Source organism: Lepisma saccharinum, chromosome 13 (genome assembly GCF_977018435.1).
Source record: "Lepisma saccharinum chromosome 13, izLepSacc3.1, whole genome shotgun sequence".
Lineage (NCBI taxonomy): Eukaryota > Metazoa > Arthropoda > Insecta > Zygentoma > Lepismatidae > Lepisma > Lepisma saccharinum.
This window is the reverse complement of record NC_139241.1, coordinates 48,117,293-48,140,795: the sequence shown is the minus strand read 5'-3', so window position 1 is coordinate 48,140,795 and position 23,503 is coordinate 48,117,293. Positions and strand designations below refer to the sequence as shown.

The 23,503-nt window shown below is 38.2% G+C and overlaps 1 protein-coding gene across 1 annotated transcript in view; it reads left to right on the top strand.

The window, feature by feature from the left end:
• Positions 1-23,111, top strand: part of LOC145996947 (uncharacterized) — a 151,219-nt gene extending 128,108 nt beyond the window's left edge. The window contains exons 5-8 of the mRNA XM_083133533.1: positions 11,129-11,324; positions 14,779-14,967; positions 16,581-16,790; positions 22,539-23,111. Of these exons, the coding sequence (XP_082989659.1) occupies positions 11,129-11,324; positions 14,779-14,967; positions 16,581-16,790; positions 22,539-22,775 (832 nt within the window). The 3' untranslated portion in view covers positions 22,776-23,111. The remainder of the gene's footprint in view (positions 1-11,128; positions 11,325-14,778; positions 14,968-16,580; positions 16,791-22,538) is intronic.
• Positions 23,112-23,503: the final 392 nt, after the last annotated feature.

Sequence of the window (23,503 nt, the reverse complement as noted above, 5' to 3'; positions counted from 1 at the left end):
TAACCATTTCTACGAGTGTGAGTGCGTATGCTGTAAAGATGAAGATTTACTCTCTGAACGTTATTTTACTTGCCAAGGAGAACGCTGTTTGAATAATGCCAACGATGTGTTAAGTGGATGTGCGAGGAGAATCCAGTATTATTTACAGGATTTGGATAACACAAAAACATATTTTTGATTTTTATATTACTAACCATGAGGATGTTGCAGATGCTTTGACGGCACACGAGGGTACAGACAGAATACAAAGCTTTTTATAGTGTGTTATGTGAAATTTCAAACAATATCGAACTAGTGAAAACTCTTATAGATCCTATACGCTCAGCAGAGCTTACTTATGGTAGCACAGGATTTTTGTGAGAGTTGAATAGAGACTGACTAATAACAGCGAAAATGGTGTCAATACATTATTGATGTACAAGGATTTATTTATAACAGAAAATTTATATTGCGTGAGATTTGTGTGAGTTCTACAAATTTGGACACTGTGTATTATGCGCTTGTGAGTGTTCCCGATTATTTCAAAGAGAACAAAGAATCGCGCTGGATTAAAGACAATCTCCATGCATTAATGTATGATATTCCTTGTGGATGTGAAATATACTATGTCCGGAGGGCAGTTAGGAACTTGAACTGTCAAGGTGGTACATTTTTCTGCAAAGGAAAATCCCAAATAATCAACAGATTTGTTTAATATTGATAACATTGTTTGATTTACAAACTGTAAACTGCCCATCCCTTAAGAATTTGTATATGTTTCAAGGAGGATTGTGCAAGTATCATTCTGATACTTCTCCCCAAGCTGAACAAGGTTGCGCAATTCAGAAATGTTCAAAGACTTGTATGTTGGTACAATAATAAAAATATTAATGTGTAATGTATTTTAGTGCAAATAATAAAGATTTGTGAAAAAGAAATGTTTTCTATGTTGTTATTTAATTTTAAAGCCTGCATTCAAGGTATTTTCAAGTATTTACTGGTTTTTTTGTGCTGCATCAACACTTGGGTTATTTCCATTTGGTTTATTATACGTGGCTACAATCACTATCTGAACACTGAAATTCTCTGATTGAAACTAAAAGCTTAGGCTGTAACTAGGGACTTAGTATGTATATTCGACAATTTATAGGACAACACGAACCTTACAAAGGATTATAGGTGACGTAGGACACCACGCCAGAGCTTTGTTAATCTGCAAGAATCACTTACAGCTAATATAATATTACGAGGAAATGAGCTTGATTTTTACTGTTTCACAAGAATGCTATCTTTTATACACCCAATATTTGCTTTTTCAAGTAACTACTTGTACCAGAAGCACTTACAGACCAACACTAACTAGACTTCGATTTATATAAATGTAGCAGGAACTATATTTCTGAGAATCAAACAATATTAGGATTATATGTTAAACTTATACAAAACCAGATTATTCTATGTAAGTATATTTATATTGACTGGATTATTTAACAGATCAAACAGAAAGAAGGCAAATTCCACTAAACGTAGGTGATTGCATGAAAATAACTAGGTCAAGGAGTGACCAACAGTGAGCTGAGGTTATATATAGAGGGTCGCTCTTCATAATTCTTACCTTCGCTGGATCGGCGAAGGAACGCACTTGTGGGCGGGAGAACCTGAATGGGCTCCACCAAGACATCGGAGACTCGAAGCAGATGTCTTGGTGGATGAACCCAAGTAGGGTCATAGGCGCTAGGGTCAATTTGGTCATTTCTTCTTGTATGAGGAACCAATTTGGCCAACTCCCCAAATTAACTTACATTGCTTATAACTAATTAAATTTGAAGAAAAATTATAATCTCTTAGACTGTAAACATATTTTATATTTAGGCTGCACAAGATCCAATGAAAAAATTAAAAAATGGTAACCGCCCAGACAGGGACTCGAACCCTGGACAGATAGGTTAAAACCCTAATGCTATACCAACTAACCTATCTGAGCACAAGGTATTCTTTTTTTGAAAAGTTAGTTATGTTAAGAAATATCGTTTGAGAACTCTTTTGGTCTGGGTCGACAGAGAAGGAGACAGCATTTCCAAATTTTTTACAGACTGGATGTATTTTACCACCACTATAGAGGTCTTTACTATATGTAATTCGAAACGCTAGAGTTCAGTTAGCTTTCAAAATTGAGGTTACATAGTACAATATGTTGAAGATTTTGTGTTTGTCACGCATAACAAGTTACACTTATATCCATTTCAGGACAAATGATGCTAAAACTCTCAAATTTACTGTCAACTCATCAACTACTAGCAAAGTTTTAGTGTTATATGTCCGTAATTAGATATAGTGTAACTTGTTATGCGTGACAAACACAAAATCTTCAACATATTGTACTATGTAACCTCAATTTTGAAAGCTAACTGAACTCTAGCGTTTCGAATTACATATAGTAAAGACCTCTATAGTGGTGGTAAAATACATCCAGTCTGTAAAAAATTTGGAAATGCTGTCTCCTTCTCTGTCGACCCAGACCAAAAGAGTTCTCAAACGATATTTCTTAACATAACTAACTTTTCAAAAAAAGAATACCTTGTGCTCAGATAGGTTAGTTGGTATAGCATTAGGGTTTTAACCTATCTGTCCAGGGTTCGAGTCCCTGTCTGGGCGGTTACCATTTTTTAATTTTTTCATTGGATCTTGTGCAGCCTAAATATAAAATATGTTTACAGTCTAAGAGATTATAATTTTTCTTCAAATTTAATTAGTTATAAGCAATGTAAGTTAATTTGGGGAGTTGGCCAAATTGGTTCCTCATACAAGAAGAAATGACCAAATTGACCCTAGCGCCTATGACCCTACTTGGGTTCATCCACCAAGACATCTGCTTCGAGTCTCCGATGTCTTGGTGGAGCCCATTCAGGTTCTCCCGCCCACAAGTGCGTTCCTTCGCCGATCCAGCGAAGGTAAGAATTATGAAGAGCGACCCTCTATATATAACCTCAGCTCACTGTTGGTCACTCCTTGACCTAGTTATTTTCATGCAATCACCTACGTTTAGTGGAATTTGCCTTCTTTCTGTTTGATCTGTTAAATAATCCAGTCAATATAAATATACTTACATAGAATAATCTGGTTTTGTATAAGTTTAACATATAATCCTAATATTGTTTGATTCTCAGAAATATAGTTCCTGCTACATTTATATAAATCGAAGTCTAGTTAGTGTTGGTCTGTAAGTGCTTCTGGTACAAGTAGTTACTTGAAAAAGCAAATATTGGGTGTATAAAAGATAGCATTCTTGTGAAACAGTAAAAATCAAGCTCATTTCCTCGTAATATTAGCTGTAAGTGATTCTTGCAGATTAACAAAGCTCTGGCGTGTGGTCCTACGTCACCTATAATCCTTTGTAAGGTTCGTGTTGTCCTATAAATTGTCGATATACATACTAAGTCCCTAGTTACAGCCTAAGCTTTTAGTTTCAATCAGAGAATTTCAGTGTTCAGATAGTGATTGTAGCCACGTATAATAAACCAAATGGAAATAACCCAAGTGTTGATGCAGCCAAAAAACCAGTAATACTTGAAAATACCTTGAATGCAGGCTTTAAAATTAAATAACAACATAGAAAACATTTCTTTTTCACAAATCTTTATTATTTGCACTAAAATACATTACACATTAATATTTTTATTATTGTACCAACATACAAGTCTTTGAACATTTCTGAATGCGCAACCTTGTTCAGCTTGGGGAGAAGTATCAGAATGATACTTGCACAATCCTCCTTGAAACATATACAAATTCTTAAGGGATGGGCAGTTTACAGTTTGTAAATCAACAATGTTATCAATATTAAACAAATCTTTGATTATTTGGGATTTTCCTTTGCAGAAAAATGTACCACCTTGACAGTTCAAGTTCCTAACTGCCCTCCGGACATAGTATATTTCACATCCACAAGGAATATCATACATTAATGCATGGAGATTGTCTTTAATCCAGCGCGATTCTTTGTTCTCTTTGAAATAATCGGGAACACTCACAAGCGCATAATACACAGTGTCCAAATTTGTAGAACTCACACAAATCTCACGCAATATAAATTTTCTGTTATAAATAAATCCTTGTACATCAATAATGTATTGCACCATTTTCGCTGTTATTAGTCAGTCTCTATTCAACTCTCACAAAAATCCTGTGCTACCATAAGTAAGCTCTGCTGAGCGTATAGGATCTATAAGAGTTTTCACTAGTTCGATATTGTTTGAAATTTCACATAACACACTATAAAAAGCTTTGTATTCTGTCTGTACCTCGTGTGCCGTCAAAGCATCTGCAACATCCTCATGGTTAGTAATATAAAAATCAAAAATATGTTTTGTGTTATCCAAATCCTGTAAATAATACTGGATTCTCTCGCACATCCACTTAACACATCGTTGGCATTTATTCAAACAGCGTTCTCCTTGGCAAGTAAAATAACGTTCAGAGAGTAAATCTTCATCTTTACAGCATACGCACTCACACTCGTAGAAATGGTTAACAACACAATCGTGGGCTAGTTGGTTGCCTTGATTAGAATAACATCCCCAGCATATAATATACTTGCCAGGTGTATACCTCTTCAAAGTCTCCAACACACAATCCTTATAGATATAATTGGAAAAACATGGACATGATGCAATTATTTGACTCATGTCCTTGTCGGTTACTTTGTTGGCGTTATTTCCAGTAACAGACCCTTCCACTCACAGATACACAAATAAGAACACCTGAAAAATAGAAACATGGTTGTAGTACTTGTTTATATTACGCATATTCATTTCTGTATTTGCTTTTTTCGTTTCTTTGTTTTCTAGATTTATATATTATTTCAAAAACTAGTGGAGAAATATACATTCCAGTGGTAAAATCTCTTGCGAGGTACTCACCGTAGTGTGGTTAGCCTTGTTTGTGGAGGTTGAAGACGCCATCTTTCACTAATGATCCCTTTCACTCACACATACAAAATTAGAAGCACCTGAAAAAAAAATAGTTGTAGTACTTGTTCACATTACGCATATTCTTTTTGGTTTGTATTGACGTTTTCTTCGTTTCAATATTAGCATTTACATATTGTTTAAAAAACGCTACATAATAAAAATCATTTACCTTAATTATAGCTTCTCTTGAGTTCTTTGTCTGAAACTCACGGCCAATAATCACAACTTGATGTCTTCTCTGACACAATGCTTCACAAATACTTCTCAAAATAGCTTCTGCTTGCTTTTACGCAGTTTTTATACCTCATAAGCAAAACTGACGCCTTCTCTGATTGGTTGAAATAAAATCAAAGCGTTTTCTAATTGGATGAAATAAAACCGATGCGTTTTCTGATTGGTGGAAATAAAAACGACACATTTTCTGATTGGTTGAAATATTCTTAACATTAGTTCATCCAAAAACCTAATAGTTATTATCCAAATGCATTAACAAATACACCCTGAAAATAGTTTGAAATATTATACACACCTTAGAACTTTGTAATATCGAATGTGAAATACAAAACGCAATAAATAGAAAATTTAATACAAAGATTTAAAAAATCTCTTTGTAAGTCCAAATTACAACAAAAATGTTACCTGAATAGTTAAAATTGTGTTATTAGAATAAAAAATTACATAAACTTGTGAAATAATAAATTAAAAATTGATAAAATGTCTTTGTGGGTAAAATATAACAAACAAAATGTTGTCTGAATAGATTAAATTAGTTATTTGAGTAATAATAAGCCTAAACTTGTAAAATAAAAGGGTAGAACTTGACAAAACATACTTTTGCATCCAAAATATAATTGAAAACTTTCTTGAATTGACGAAACACACTTCGTGTGTACAAAGTTTAATTCAAAACACATTTAAAATGTGTTATTTGAGTAAACTTAGAGAATAACCCTGTAAACTTGGAAAATATATCTGTGTGTGTGTGTGTGTGTGTGTGTGTGTGTGTGTGTGTGTGTGTGTCCAAAATTTAATAAAAAATGTTGCCTGAATAGTATAAATAGTGTTATTTGAGTAAATATTAGGCTAAACTTGTGAAATAAACAGATAAAAATTGAAAACTCACACTTTGTGTGTCGAAAATATAACTAAAAGTCTTTCCTAAACAGATAGAATTGTGTTATTTGAGTAAAAAAATAGGCATAAACTTGTAAATAATAAATTAAAAGTTGAAAAAATCTCTTTGTAAATACAAAATATCCTGAATAGATGAAATTGTGTTATTTGAGTAATAATAAGCCTAAACTTGTGAAATAAACAAATAGAAGTTGAGAACACACACTTTGTGTGTCGAAAATGTAAGTACAAGTCTTTCATGAACAGATTGAATTGTGTTATTTTGGTAATAATAAGCCTAGACTTGTGAAATAAACAGATAGCAGTTGAGAACACACACTTTGTGTGTCGAAAATGTAACTAAAAGTCTTTCCTGAACAGATTGAATTGTATTATTTTGGTAATAATAAGCCTAAACTTGTGAAATAAACAGATAGAAGTTGAAAAACACACTTTGTGTGTCGAAAATATAACTAAAAGTCTTTCCTGAACAGATTGAATTGTATTATTTTGGTAATAATAAGCCTAAACTTGTGAAATTAACAGATAGAAGTTAAAAAAACACACTTTGTGTGTCGAAAATATAACTAAAAGTCTTTCCTGAATAGTATAAATAGTGTTATTTTGATAAAAAATTAACATAAAGTTGTAAAATAATAAGTTAAAAGTTGAAAAAAATGTCTTTGTGTGTCGAAAATATAACTAAAAGTCTTTCCTGAATAGTATAAATAGTGTTATTTTGATAAAAAATTAACATAAAGTTGTAAAATAATAAGTTAAAAGTTGAAAAAAATGTCTTTGTGAATCCAAAATTTAATATAAAATGTTGCCTGAATAGTATAAATAGTGTTATTTTGGTAAAAATTAACATAAAATAGTAAAATAATAAGTTAAAAGTTGAAAAAAATGTCTTTGTGTGTCGAAAATATAACTAAAAGTCTTTCCTGAACAGATTGAATTGTATTATTTTGGTAATAATAAGCATAAACTTGTGAAATTAACAGATAGAAGTTGAAAAAACACACTTTGTGTGTCGAAAATATAACTAAAAGTCTTTCCTGAACAGATTGAATTGTATTATTTTGGTAATAATAAGCCTAAACTTGTGAAATTAACAGATAGAAGTTGAAAAAACACACTTTGTGTGTCGAAAATATAACTAAAAGTCTTTCCTGAATAGTATAAATAGTGTTATTTTGGTAAAAATTAACATAAAGTTGTAAAATAATAAGTTAAAAGTTGAAAAAAATGTCTTTGTGAATCCAAAATTAATTAAAAAAGGTTGCCTGAATAGTATAAATAGTGTTATTTTGTAAAATTAACATAAAGTTGTAAAATAATAAATTAAAAGTTGAAAAAATGTCTTTGTGAATCCAAAATTTAATGAAAAATGTCTTTGTGAATCCAAAATTTAATGAAAAAATGTTGCCTGAATAGTATAAATAGTGTTATTTTGGTAAAAATTAACATAAAGTTGTAAAATAATAAGTTAAAAGTTAAAAAAATGTCTTTGTGTGTCGAAAATATAACTAAAAAATGTTGCCTGAATAGATGAAATTGTGTTATTTGAATAAAAATAAAAATAAGCTGGAAAAATGTTTGACAAAGTCAAAGTTTGGTAAAAAATAAACTCGATAATATATTAAATAGCACACAGTAACATACATTTACTACCTAAATCAATAATTAAAAGGTCTTAGGTTCGATACCCCGTGATAAAAGCAAATAGTGAAAACTGTAGGCCCAGTCCCTGATAGGTCTCCCTTTTTCCTAGTACATATAATAAACCCCTACGCTTCGTTCTCCTTGTTCAAAGTAAAGTTCTCGCTCCAATCTAATTGGGTATCCAAAAACCTCGCTAAAGCGTCGTGTGCCTTAGGGCAACCCTGAGCGGAATATTAATTGGCGGCGGAAACCGGTTCTACAAGCGACGCATAGCTTCAGAGATTTGACCATTGCTGCGCATTCTCAGACATCCTTTGTTGTCTGGTTGAATCCCTCCCCTGCCCTACGGCATTGCATACCTTTCTCCTGTTCTTGCGTACTGGTTAACCTTGAAAAAACCGGTTCTGAAAACCTACCTACGCGATCTATGATTGGTGAATTAGGTTCCTTCTTTGTTCTGACGTTGTGACGTCATTTGACCTTGAACGCACACTCCCCAAATTCCTTTCTCCTCTACCTGCGCGGAATATTAATTCATTCTCTCTGTCTACCGTCAGAGCGGAGTTGAGATTCGGAGACCGTATTCTGTCTAGCGTGTGAGACCACCGTGTTTCATAATATAATGCAATTATTACATAGTACTAATTAATAATATTACATATCGCGGGTTCAAATACCGGGACCGTCTTCTTTTCGTAATTGGACCTGTACCTACACCCATTACCACCTTTCATAGCGGTTCATAAACCATAAACTCTTATTTTCAATATTATAAACATTAATATTAACATTTTATACTTTACATACTTTGCAGTAATGAATATAAAACCATATGCATAGCGTTTAGTACCTCTAATTACCTTCTATATACATATTTTTCATAAAATAAATAATTATATATTCATAAAAGTTATAAACATGCAAATACATAAATGTAAAGTATTCTAAGTACTTGCAAATGAATTCTAAGTACATGCAAATTAATTAAAACCCGTGCCAATTAGTTATAAGTACGTGCAAATTAATTGCGAATATTAAATAGAGATTGACGTTGGCGGGGATACCATCTACTTTCGTGTTAACTGGCCCCTAAATCCAGCTCTCTTACGTATCAGCACTCTTTTCTCTTCTTCATCCATCGCGAAGGAAAGAGGGCAAGATATGTAGGAAATAGTACGTGAGGAAAGAGTAAACAAAATATGGTGCGAGCCTAGCTAAGTACTGACCTTGATCTGAAGCTTCCCTGGGTGTTGGCGATGACGTCACTTCAGCCGACAGCAGTATACTGTAGTGGATGCTCGAAACTGTCCAAATTTATGATACTCAGTCCCGTGTTGAGTTATCGTAACAGATAACTTATTGTCCACTGAATACTACCGTGTATAACTCGGTCTTCTAACAAAACATTCGACGTACGCACGATAACGATACGGAATGTCTGTTCAAACCACACGCGTAACCGTTGTCATGGGCGTCCGGAAGGGGGGGCAAGGGGGGCCGTGGCCCTCCCCTGGAAAATGAAAGTCAACCAAAAAATATGTATTTCACACATATAATTTCATTTTAGCCACAATAATATGTGTTAATTATTGCATGAACACCATAAATTCAAATTTAAGCAATGTTTTTTAGGGAACAACACTATTTTGGGGGAAAATTTGCCTTCGTTTGCCCCCTCCCTGGAAAAATCCTGCGGACGTCCATGACCGTTGTGATTGAAAATTACACGTAATACGCACTGTGACACAGAAAGTTCTACGATTGAGCACATAAGATGCAACCATATATTGACCTAAGTACGAATGTCAGTACACATCTGTAACTGGAACACTGCATACAAAGTTACAAAGTCACTTCGATACCGCGCGAAAACACTCGTTCTTTCCATGGCGGGAGAGTTGAGACGTTTGTTGTGATGCGTAACACGTCATATCTCACAGAGATTGTTCACTTGGTAAACTATTCCGGCCCGGAGGACCATAAATGTTGCGTTTCTTATTTAAACACTGGACAGATTATATACACTATTAATGTACACTGACACTGGACTACAGTGGAATGGAGTCGACCACCGTGTAGCAATGTCTCTCGCTGTTCTTTCGATAACACAAATAATAATACATACACTAATCTAACCCAAACAGTACTATTTGTGTGATATTTCCAAGTTTTATATTAACTTAATGACCCCCTCCCCCACACCCACAAATAATTTACCTTCATTCTCGGCGTCTTCAAGGAAGAAACGTTGCCATGACAACGGGAAACAGCTTGCAGACTCCTACGAAATCAGGTTTCCAACTCCTGAAGCATCAACATGCTCTTATTGAAATTAGCATTCTAATGCAAACTTTTTATTCCTCCTGTGTATTTTAATCTCTGGGCTTCACAGGTAGCATTGCTCAGTGGCGACTCGCGGCTTTTTTGGAGTGTAGGAAGAAATTATGGTAAACCGAGGAAGGTGTGAAAAATTCGTTCGATTACAATTAGACATATCTCTTGTACTATGTATTGCATTTTGAATGTTAGGTGCCAACGAAGATCAAACTGTGCAAGATTTAGTACAATTTTGATGGGGTTGGCACCACTGAATGTAGGATACCCTCGATGGTTCCTCGCTGCCCCTTTCCCACTCCTCACCCATCTGTTTCTGGTGATCCCAGCGAGGTTCCTCGGGGGGGCAGCAAAGCGACAAAAAGCGTGTGTGTCCATCGTCTTGGGCGCTGCGGCTGGAACGAGCGGTACCAGTCAACTCTTGACAGTAGCTAATTTACTCAATTGTACATACATTGGGCTCATAATTTTATAATGCGCATTATTATTATTAAACTCCTAAAAAAGTAGAGAACTAAAAGCAAGTATAAATGAATTGTAGGAAGTTCCTCACTTCCTACATGGAGGAATCGCCCCTGGCCTAGCTAGCCTAGAAGCTCCTGGTGAATAAGTTAGGCAGGTATGCTCTTAGCATATATCTTCAAGTTGCTGTAGCTATCGCTAGCCCAGGAGCGTATATTCTAGGCTAGCTAGATTTCTTGTGAGTTGGCAGCCTGATTTCTTGTGAGTTCGCAACCTGATTTCTTGTGAGTCGGCAACCTGATTTCTTGTGAGTCGGCAACCTGATTTCTTGTGAGTCGGCAACCTGATTTCCTATGAGTTCGCAACCTGATTTCCTATGAGTTGACAACCTGATTTCCTATGAGTTGGCAACCTGATTCCCTATGGGTTGCCAACCTGATTTCTGTTGGTAAACTTATTTTTATTCACAGTCTAGGACATAGTGAGATAGCACATATCTTGGACTCAGTGTACGCCACTGCGCTAGCCGCTCATGGTATCGTGACTGGCTGGAAAATCGCCAGAAACGCACACCGCAAATTATGGTTTATTTCTTCTCCAAATAGGTGGCAGCTTCTTCCACGTCCAATTACCCTGGAGCAGTTCAACTCTCTGCCAAAAGTGACGTCGTTCTTCTTCGAGTACGGCCTGCGACTGGGGCGCCGATCCGAGTGCCCTCTGTTGGTGAGAGAGCAAGTTGAGGTCCAGATTGACGCTCCAGAGCCCGTTCGCTACAAATACAAGTTCTACCGAACGGATGCGGTAAGTGCTTCCATCTGTGGCGATTGTGGGAAGCGTCTCACGTATTGCATAGCCCGCTCTATGGGTATCGTAACTGGCTGGAAATCGCCAGAAATGCAAACAACAAATTAAAGGTTTACCTAAACCTTTTGAAGTTTCGGATTTTGAGGTGTATTGGTGTATCATACGTAGACTTAGGAATCTGAGTAAACAAAATAAATAATGGATTTTTGCCACGGACCTAATTAACGTCCAGTTTTATATGTGCAAACTACTATGGATTAATGAAACTGCATATGACAGACAGCTAAATTGTATGTGTTTAATATATTATGTATTGAATATTTTTATTATGTATGTAGAAAGCAACATAAAATTTATCAGCAATATTAAGGTGTACCGGGTTCGATACCCGGTGGAGGCAGATAGTGGTTCAGCGGATCACACTTTAAACTTTAGGTCAAGTCCCGATTAGTCTCTGTGGATAAAGCGGACTTAAAGCATAAACTCAATATCAAGTTATACGTACAAACACACACACACACACACATATTCAAATTAAGTTCTGAATACTTTTGAAACTCCATATGAGACTGGTTTTATGAATATTTAAACATCCTCGAGACTATTAATTTACAGGTACTACACGCCAGAAAGGTAAATGCTAGTAACGACATCGCAAACGAGACTATTTCTGGAAATTATGACTGTTGTGTACATCCATGGGCGTCCGGAAGGGGGGGCAATGGGGGCCGTGCCCCCGGGAAAATAAAAGTAAACTAAAAATTATATATTTTTCACATATCATTTCATTTCAGACACAATAATGTGTTAATAATTGCATGAATATGATAAATTTAAATTTAGGCAATATTTCTTAAGGGAACAACACTATTATTCGGTAAAATGTGCCTTGTTTGCCCCCTGGTTCCTTGCCCCTCCCTGGAAAAAATCCTGCGGACGTCCATGTGTACACCCTTATTAAATCGGATATTTTTAACATCATACAACTATGCAACTATACTAGACATTATGCAAAGTTTGCGGCGAAAGGACAGGTAAATGGATTTCTTTACAAACTGGTTCGAAATGTAGATAAATAAAAACAACGACTGAGACTGTCATTTAGCAATAGTTCTTAACGGATTCATTTCATATATTATTGTTTTTATTAGGTCTGAGTCGATACCGGAAAGTATCGGCTGAAATTCATCTACCGATACCAGCAGATACTTTCCCGACATTTTGGTCTTTCACGAAGTGCGCAAAAATGCAGGACGACACTTTCGCGGAGTGTAATCATCTTGGAAAATTATGCAGAATTCAAAATTTCTTTTTCTTCTGCACCAATTTTTTTTACGGAAAAAACTGTATTTTGTGATTACATAATATATATTTTAATATTCTGATGCAATTCTTGAATATTCTGAAGCAAACTTCTTGGTAAAATGATGCATGGAGGAGAATATTTACATACCAATATTGATCAATATTTTGAACAAATTATTATTATTGCAATTTTCAAGTATCGGTAAGAGAATCGATATCGGTTCTGTATTGACTCAGCCCTACTTTTTATATTACTTATATGTGTTTAACATGTACATATTTTATTGTGTGGAGCAATCAATTCTACACCAACACTTTTTACAACAAAGAAAAACATTGCATTTAATCAACCAATCGAGGATAATGCAACTGACTCTTAGTATTAAGATTTACTGTTTCAACACAGTACTGTATGTTAGCTTGTGCTGTTATCGGCATTAATAATAGACAGTGCCCTTTATTTAGTTATTGTGCCGCTTGAACGCGTGCCCGTGTAGCAGTTGAAACTACGCCGCTTGCCGGGGAAATCGGATGTACACATCCCCTCAATTCTACAGCAAGTGCATAGGCCACTTGGTAGCTTTCCAAGCCGGGATTTCTGCAAGTTTATCTTCGTTTAACAAAATGCGGAACGCTGTAATAGAGCTAACTCTGATCAACAATATGTTATCGAGAACAGGTCCCATATCTTCGGAAAGTGGCACCTCTCTGTCTGCCGTGAATGCCAGTGTTCGCTCTCATACGTGTGGATGTGTCGTGTTGAAGAAAGCTTTGTATTCGCTTCCGTGTAGTTTTTTAAAGTGATAAGTGATAAGCCGATCAGTGTTGAGAGATAAGTGTAATTGAAGACCCAGGTGAAAGAACCAGACAGCTCCACAGATTTGTTGCGTAGTAGGAATGGAAAAGGAGAGTTGTCTGGCGTGTTTCTGCCGGCGCATCATCGCAGACAGCTCCTGGAGCAGTTTGGTTTTTGCAGTGGCTATAGTTCAGTGTTCGGCCACTCGGCGGCGTGCAGCAGTTGCTATGGAGACCGCATACTTCAATATGTACTAGCTATTACACGTGAATACCCCTTACTTCTTCGACACTTCATTCTTTTATTCAGTTTTTTGTGTCTCCTGAAAACTTTTATAATTTGGAGCTGTCTGGTTCTTGCACCGGGGTCTTCAATTAGTGTTGTTATAATGTTGTAACATTAAGTACACTTTCGTACAATAAAATATGTACGATTCCTATGTGAAATGAAACTCGTGCAGAAGTGTGAGGAAGCGATTTCTAAGTGAGCTTTCTCAAACATGTGTGACAGAACAAGGAAAACATTTCCAACATATTTTCTGACAAAAGGACGCCATTACTTCTATTTGTGAAATATTTTAATTAAAATAGTTATAATAAATCGATACGCTTGAATTGAAGAGCTACGCACATCCAATTTCACCGGCAAGCTGCATGGTTCCAGCCGATACGCGGGCACGCGTTCGAGCGGCACAATAAACAAATGAAGGTACTAAATAAACACCCGCCCACAAATTTGGCCCACCCAAACACACATAATTGCTACGTCCCTGTCTGCACAGAGAATCTCTCTGAAACATTTTTCAGGAGATATGGTGCTCAGTGATGAATTCAGGGGTGGCCCGGGGAAAAAATCCCCACGGAAATTATGAAGTACCCCACAAAAAGTAATTTCAGAAACCTGGCAGGCCATTTGGACAATAGATAAGACATTGGAAACCACGTTTACTTTGACTTTCATTCATTCACTTTAATTTATCATAGAACGTACCTTTTTTTGTATTTATAATAATTGTTTCAGTCGTCTTTAGAATTAAAAGTCAAATTAATGAACGAATTTAAATTATCGTCCGTTTTGCAAACTGGAAAGGAAGTAATGTTATAATTAATTGAACCTAATTACACTTAATTTAATTGCATATCAGAAGTAAAGGGCGATTAAAAAAGATTAGAATTGTTTCAGTGCTATTGTAATTTGATGTCTATGACATTCCCCCATGAAGGTTGATGTCCCCCCTCCTCCCACCCTTCGCTGAGGAATGTTTCTGCATTTAACATTGGTGGTCCTGGACCTGTTTGTCAACGGACTCACTTAAGAAATCACACTTAAACATTCTCTCTCTCTTCCTAGGTGGAAAGCGACAGCCACAATCAATACGTATTCTGCCAAATGCGAGAAACCCGCCTGGTGGCCAGCTTCCTCATCGCCCCTCCCTCCGAGGTCCAGTTCTTCCTCAAGATCTACGCGAAACCAGAGATCGACATCCTCGAGGACTCCAACCTGGACCACGTGGTCACCTTTCTTGTGGATGCACTCAAGGTAAATTAGAGTCAGATTATTTTGGGAACGTCTCCAGTTGATCGTACTACTCCAGCTAGCGAGCCTACCAACAGCTTAGAGCGTGAGCAAGAGAGTTACCGATTGGTGCTAGGTTGAGATGATGTCTGCGGCTCAGTTGTTTATTGGTGTTTTCGGGAGTTCTGACTCGCTCCCAAGCTGCAAATGCAGAACAACTGGAGATGTTACGAAAGTAATCTTACTCTAGCTAAATACTCGTATACCCGACGCCATGGCAACAATACAAGCATTCCAATGCTCTTTAACAGATCCACTAATGCCGTCTCATAACAACAAGACCCTTGGAGAGTATCTTTTTCGAGTGCCACGTCATCACTCGTCATGGACCACAACATGATATCAGCACTAGGGCTGTCGAAGCATCGGTATCAGAAAGTATCGGTTGAAATTCATTTACCGATACCAGCCGATACTTTCATCGCATTTCGGTCCTTCACGGAGTCCGCAAAGAATGCTGAGTGACACTTTCGCAGAATCTTATTATCCTGGAAATTATGCAAAATTCAAACTTTCTTTCTTTTTTAATTTGCAGCAATTGTGCATGAAAATCTGGATTTTGTGATTACATAACATTTATTTTCATATTCTGATGTAATTTCGGAATATTCTAAAGCAAATTGATGCGTATAATTAACTAAGAATATTTACACACTAATATTGATCAATATTTTGAACAAGTTTTATATATTGCAATTTTCAAGTATCGGTATCGGTGGGTATCGGTAAGAATATCGGTATCGGCTCAGCCCTAATCAGCACTGAAGTCACAACAATGTTTTTTTGAACTAGAACGTATTTAGAGGGGAAGGGCAGTCAATGAACTCGAAACAAAAGTGACTTGGTAACAAATCGATGAATAAGATACAAATCGGAAAAGAAGACCTAGCCATCACACCGGAATATATAAATTATCTACTAATTATGAAGTCAATGCCAGGTTAGAAAAAATAAAGCCTGTTATAACTATACATGATTGATTGATTGATTGATTTAGTTTATTTTACTTAGCGTTTTGTGCGTCTTGGCTAATTTGCGAAGATGGGGATGAGTGATGAAATGATAAATGGACATTCACAAACAACCAAGCCCGAGCGGGATTCGAGCTATGTGCTAACCACTCGCCACAGGGTCCGACATAACTATAAATGAACTTGACCAAACCTGTCACCTTACTGGAAAGTATCCAACATCCCTCACCCCCCCCAATTGCAGCAACAATAACAAAGAGTCCCAAATCACAAAAAATAATGACTTTACTGACTAATCTTTTAATAAAAAAACTGATAAGTTACAGATCAAGATGTAAAACTTAAGTTTACCGACCATTTTTGCACCTCTGATGTAATATTTTTCAAGTATATAAGGGTTTACTAATGTTCGTCCCGTATATTCTCATGAAAATTATTGTTAACTTTCGATAGCCACACTTGTAGAAGAAAGTAAATATGGTTACTTTTGAAAGCAATGGCAGCTGTAACTGAATTACTTATTGAGCAAAATAACTGCATCTCGATTACATTTAGAAAGAAACTTTCCAAATACTGAAAAAATGCTTAAAAACTGTTTACTTGTAGGTGAGGAAGTACATGCAGCCATGGCCCCACAACGACGTTCCCTGGGGGCTGACGCAGAACTTCTTCAATATGCAGCTGAACCACTCCAACCACACTCCCGCCATGATCGTCCTCTGGGGAAGCAAGCGGGTCGTGATCTTCGAGAAGAAGTTCGAGCTGCTCACCCTCATCCAGCTCTTCGACGCCGACGGACACGAAATAGACATCAAGGTGAGGACCAGTAACGATTGGGATTAGTAGGACCTCAGGCCCTTTTCATAAATTTCTCTGACTTCGAAAAACAACTAAGATTTTTCCAAACTCTGAAAAGTTACATCTGTTTAGAATTCTTTCTGATGGACCTTCATGTTTGCTTTCGCTGTCGTGTCATGTTATATACCAGGTGGTCCAAAAGTCCCGGAACGGTCACATATCGTGAGAAATACACATCGAATCGGAAAACGAAAAAATACGTGTTTAATAAGTGAAAGAAAGCTATTCAATGATATCACACTTGATTCCCCACTCCTGCCCCCTGGGGGTGGGGCGGGGGGCAACTGTGAAATTTTAAATGGAAACCCCCATTGTGTATAGTAGAATCGGAAAGAGGACTTCATTTCGAGTCCAACGAGCTATCAACCATCCTCCTAGCTCAATTAGGAACGAAGATATGGCGATTTAAAAAAAAAATAATCATAAAACCCAAAAAAAATTCGAAGGGACGCTCTGACCCTAATTGAGCTATACTGCTTTTCCGGATTCTCTGGAGTAGCGACGCGCTGAGGGGAAAGCTTGTGGGCGGGGCCAGACTAGGTGGGGAAGGGTGCCTGATGAAAGCAACGAAGTGCTGCGCGGTGTAACGGCTGTAAAGCAAAACGCTTTCTGCTGCCAATTTCTTCTTTTATTCTTAACAATGGCCAGTGTATTGTTTTACACAAATAACAAACAATATTGCACGTTTATTTGTCTTTTGATGCTACGAAGAACAGAAAAGAACTAAAACAAATTTAAACATACATTTTCAAAAAACATGCAAATAACCACAAACTATGAAACATCATGTATCAAAATGTGTTTTAAACAAGTCTGAAAAACATGTTTCAAACACTTCGTTTTAAACATTTGTAAAAAAAAACAAAGCCATGTGTTTTAAACTTTTCAAACAAGTTGTTCTCGAACACATTCAACACTATGAGGCACTCTCCTGAATGCAGAGTTCCCCTAGACTTGCGAGCTGACATGTTTACTACGGAACTACTGGACCGCGAATGAGCCCCTTCCCTTGGATGCCCCCTCCCCTCCGCGCGTTCATTGGACGAGGCGCACACCCTTCAATATGCGCACAGAACGCGTTCGCGTTTTCTTACTCCAGAGAATCCGGGAAAGGAATATAGAGTGAAAGCGATTGCAGATTCGGAATCTGCACGTCAAGACCTTTCAATAGAGTATATGGTAGAACCCCTTCCAAGGGGCGGGGGTGGGAAATCAAGTGTGATATCATTGAATAGCTTTCCTTCACTTATTAAACACGTATTTTTTCGTTTGTTTTCCGATTCGATGTGTATTTCTCACGATATGTGACAGTTTCGGGACTTTTGGACCACCCGGTATATATATATATATATATATTAATTACAAAGTTGCAATTTCAAGAATGTGCTGCGTGCTTTCATACATTCAGAATAAAATTTCGCTGTTCGAGGGATCTACCATCGAAACGAGGCGTTAAATAGTATTGTATCACTAAGGGGCAAATGATCCCCTTAGGGTGGCAGCACACCGGACGGATATTTGACTCAAGTCACGTGGCGACGGTTTGCGACAAAACAACGAATGTCTGGGGGATTTGGTCTCGCAAGGAGCAGCTTGCGAGAAAACTATCTGCGCATGCGTGAATCCATTCAATTTAGCCACAGACTCCGGAAATGGAGGCAAATTCACCCCAAAATTTCCGAACTGGGGGACAGTAACATGGCGGCGATATTTTTAATTAATCCCAAATTAAACGTGATTATATTCTGACACAGGAGATCGCCGAAACAGAAAATCTGGATTACCAGATTAATGTGCAAAACATGTTTTGTGTTCAATCTGCTCGAAGTACGACATTTAATAATACACTCGTACATTGATTTTGCTCTAAACTGTTATAATGTATCTTTAGTCGCTTCCCAACTTATAAAAGATAGACCTAGACCTATTGCGTACTACATGGACGAAATCTGCGATCAGGTTTTAGCTAACAAACAGACTAACTAGTCGTGTCGCTTTGTGACTCGTCTTGAGTCACGTCGTGTCGGATCCAGTGTACGGCTGGGCTTTTCTATACGCTGTATAAGCAATGTACGAGGGTTACAGCAAAAGTCATGGCAATAATTTGTTTCCACGATAATGCGGGTCAGGCAAAAAAAAATTAAAATATACAGTGGAGACCCCGTCACATGCAATGTATTCTGACGCTACTAGATGGCAGTGGCTGCCAAGTAGTGTTGCCCACGGGACGAGACGGGACAGGCTTTTAAAAATTCGAGACGAGACGAGATTGACCATGTGTCATAAGACAAACGAATATTTTCGAGACGAGACAGCATTTCCACGAGACTCCACGAGACGAGACAGGCCAAAGTCTCGTCTCGTGGGCAACACTACTGCCAAGACATTGAACTGAGCGAAGTGGGAAGTCAGTGCGTGTTTAATAGTCGTGCAGGATGAATGTGGCCCGGCATGAACAGCGTTCTTATCTGAAAATAGCAGTTTCCGTGGAAGGATTGCGAGAGAATGTCATGCTGAGCTTGTGGAAGCTTTAGGAAATGATGCTCTGCTGTACCGAACTGTTGCAAGGTGGGCAGCAACATTCGGGCATGGAAGAGAAGCAACCGCCGAGCAACGTTCAGGACGACCTGTGACTGCGCGTATTTTGTATTTTTCTCTATCCTGATACAGATCTCTCTGTTGTTCAAAATTCATTAACGTTAGCACATATCGTGACCTTCCAATTGTATATTTTACAATTTTTTTCCTGACCCGCCTTATCGTGGAAAAAAATACTTGCCATGACTTTTGCTGTGACCCTCGTATTTTATATTACGTATTTCGAGACTCGAGGCGATACCGAGACAAGTGCGAGTCGTATGTTGGGTCCTGACAAGTATTGTCTTCGGGAAACCACAGCTCAGACTAACGCTACCGAGGCAGCTGCTTGGGAAATTGTAGGTGCCATTTACAAAGTGAAGTCTCGGCTCTTCTCGGCACCACCCCTAAATCTCCCACCGATCGAGATGGACCAGTTTTACCCTTTCAAGTTTCACTTTGTATTTATTGTCAAATACGGGCAATACAGGGTGATTCTTGTAGAACCGGCGCGACAAAACGAGCTGTAATGTAAAATGTACCATGTAGATATTAACGTAAGTCATGCATGGCGTACCTTGGATAGTGTGCCGTTGATTGTGATCAGAGCATGTGTTGAAAATGTCCGCGAGTCACGGCGAATATGCAAACGCTGGAGGAGGCGTGCCTTCTTGAAAACGGCGGACATTTTCAACACATACTCTGATCACAATCAACGGCACACTATCCAAGGTACGTTACGTTGATATCTACAAGGTACATTTTATATTACAGCTCATTTTGTCGGGCCGGTTCTATAAGAATCACCCTGTAATACCAGAATAAAATTGGGAAATTGTATGTAGCGAACTATATAAGAATATCTCATAATGTCACAGTACAGGAAAGGTATCGAGGAGTCGTGATTTCTCAGGTCTCCATCTCGAGGCACGTTTGCTTGCAACACGTTTTGTGTTCCCATAAGAGGGTCTAATATTAATACAAAATTAATAACTAATAGAGTAATATGTAAAATCAGGGTTTCACTCCAAAGAAATATAAACTAATACAACAGCAACAGAATTGATTATTCTAAATATCACCCAGTGGGTAAAAAGAATATCTGCTACTCACGTTACTCTTGGAGAGAGGCAGGGATCACACCATCAAAACATTGTTGCCAACATCCTGAAATAGAAGAAGAAAGGGCAGTTTTAGTCAGACGTGATGTCATAAAAGAAAAAGCAGTGTTGGCCACTGGTGGATAATTCATAAAGCAATGCCCATGCAAGAATGTCAGTTTTGAACAAACTTAAACTATAAAATACAATTATTTCATGTTCTCCAGTCATTCAATGCAAAACTAATTGCTAATAATGTTGCTAATTACTGAAAATTACGAGCTAAAATGTAAATGTGTTAAGCAGTTGCGGCCTAGGGGGGTGCAAAGGGGTGCTTCCGCGCCTCCTAATTTTCATCCGCACCCGCTTCAGCACCCCTTTTTCAAAACGCATGTTCAACGTCGTCGTCATATTGAGCGCCGAATGTTAAGTACTGAAGTGAGACCGCTGTTATTGTATACAACAGGCAAGATTTGTCCCACTCTGAAAGGGAAGCCGCGTTTACTTTCCTGTACTGGCGGCAGATATTTATGTTATTATAGGAGCAACGTGATAACTTCAAATTTCATGAGTCTTTTATTTGAGCGGGCAACACTCTTAAGGGAAAAAATAAGCTTCCTTTACCTACCCCCCTCTGAAAAATATTCCGGACGTTAACGTATGTCGTTTAGCCTCCCTTGAACAAACTGTCCCTTTAAAAAGTCCAAACATATCGTTGTGCTACAATCAAGTAAAAATGAAGGAAGTCGCCACTATTTTTCACTTTCATTCGGATTTTGCCATAGGTATCTACTGAAACTTGATTGGTATTTGATGTAATGGCTAAAGATTGCATGCGTGTTCATATTTTCTTTATTTTCAACATCGCACCCCCTAATTTCACTCCACCCCCCACCCCCAGCACCCATATATGATTAACCCTGGCGCCGCCGCTGGTGTTATGCTATAATAATTAATGCAACTTTTCCTTTCTTCAGATAACAGACATACACAAATGCAGTGTGTTAGTCTACTATGATGTTGCTTGACTTTTAAGTCCACATTTTGCACGGATAGGCTAATCTATTTCATCTTTATTTCAATAAATTATTAAATGAAATTCAATAAATAGTTGATCAAGTTAATACAAACAATAGGGGCAATCGAACGGGAATCAAATCCAGAAACTTTGGCGCGTGAAATTTGCATGCTACCAGCGCTCCAGCGGGCTGCTTGGCAATCAGACAGTATCTTTGCCTCTTGTGGAATGCTTCGAAACTTTGAAGCTATTTTTCTCGGAAATGGCTGGCTATGCGCGCTTGGCATATCAATAGTAGTGTGCACCGACCCTACCACCACACGAAGTCCCGTCCCAAACTCAATTTCCAAAGCCGTGCCCTCTCCTTGTTAATTATAATCTAAATTAATAATTATTAATAGTCTTGTTGGTTAAAATACCTCACGTTACAACTTATAACAGCGATTAAAAAATTAAGCATGTAATTACAGGCATGTAATTCTTTGGGCACAGATATTAGAGTTACAATGAAATATTGTACATTCCGGTGTGGTGAAATATTATATAGACACTTTTTATTGATACGCGAGGACAGATTCAATTGGAGTCTGCCTCCGTGGTGGAGTGGCGAGTGTTACGCGCTAGGAAGCCAAATGTTCCAAGATCGAACCCTGGGCAAGTGTTTTTTTGTGTGTTTATTTATTATAGTGTTTGTTCCATCAGCTCAATTTATTCGTTAGGATCAGCCCAAGCAAGGTAAAATAATCAAGTTAGAAATAAAAATTCAATTGGTTTCGACCGACTTCCGTGGTGGAGTGGTTAGTAGAGCGTGTTGCTACCCCAGGGGTCCCGGGTTCGAGTCCCGGCATGGACGTTCTTTGCGAGCCTTCCTTCATCAATTGCATTAAATAACTCACGTTAAATAACAAAAAATAGTTGCCACGCCTTTAACAAAGGAGAAAGAAGTTTGACCTTGAACCGCCGATTCTGACGAAACAGCAACTAGCACTGAAGTTGTTTTCTTATTTTCAGGGTATCGTGGGTAAGGACGAGACGCCAACAGAGGTCCGCTTCGTGATCGTCCCACCAATGAAGTGCGGGTACTACAAGCTGCTCATCTACGCCACCAGGAAGCCCAAAGTGAAGGGCAAGTGCAGGCTCCCCCTGGTGGCCTCCTTCCTCCTCGACTGCAAGCTCAGCCGGCAAGCGACGGACCCTCGCTCCGAGGAAGGGAAGGGGAAGAAGAGGATGTTCATCAGACGCAGGTGAAAGGCCGAAAGAAGTTCAACTGTGATCAAGTTTTGGGTGTTGCAGTACCGAAGCGTCATGTGTAACGGTGAGCGCACGGTCTGTTATAGTTTCCTGCCGTCCCATATCATCAATGCTAAGGGTCACGGTGCAGTATAACCGTTGTTCAAGAGACTGTGTTGTAGATCTCTGTATCTGGAACCTGTAAAGCAAAGCCGCACATAGCGGAAGAGAAGGGGAGAGAGGGATCTGGCGGAGCAACGCAGACAGCACGGCTGCAAATGGCTAAAGCCCAACCAGCCAAAGAACAAACTTCAGGAAACCCACACTTTTCGCCTCCAGTTGTGGGAGATTCAAGGGGGGGGGGGAAAGCGGTGATGCTACACGCCTGATGTTATTCCAACCGTACTCGACACCTTTTGCTGTCAACATGCACCCTTGGTTTGCATTTCATGGAGAGGCAGGGAATCGGAGACCCATTCGCTTGCTACGCGGCAGCAACCATTAGGCTTTGCCGTGCTTGGCCTTGTTGGGGGTGCCACATGTCTCAGAAACGACTCTAAACGCAAAATTTGGCAAACGCAGAATACCACGAGGATTTCCCCTAACCACGGCAACTAGACCAAGCCGATTGGTTCAGCGGAAAAGACAAATATAGAATTTTGAAGTTTGTTCTTTTGCCGAACAGGCTTTAGTAGCTGCAATCATTTCCCCTCCTACGAGTTCATTGGTCGAGCCATCTCGAGTCA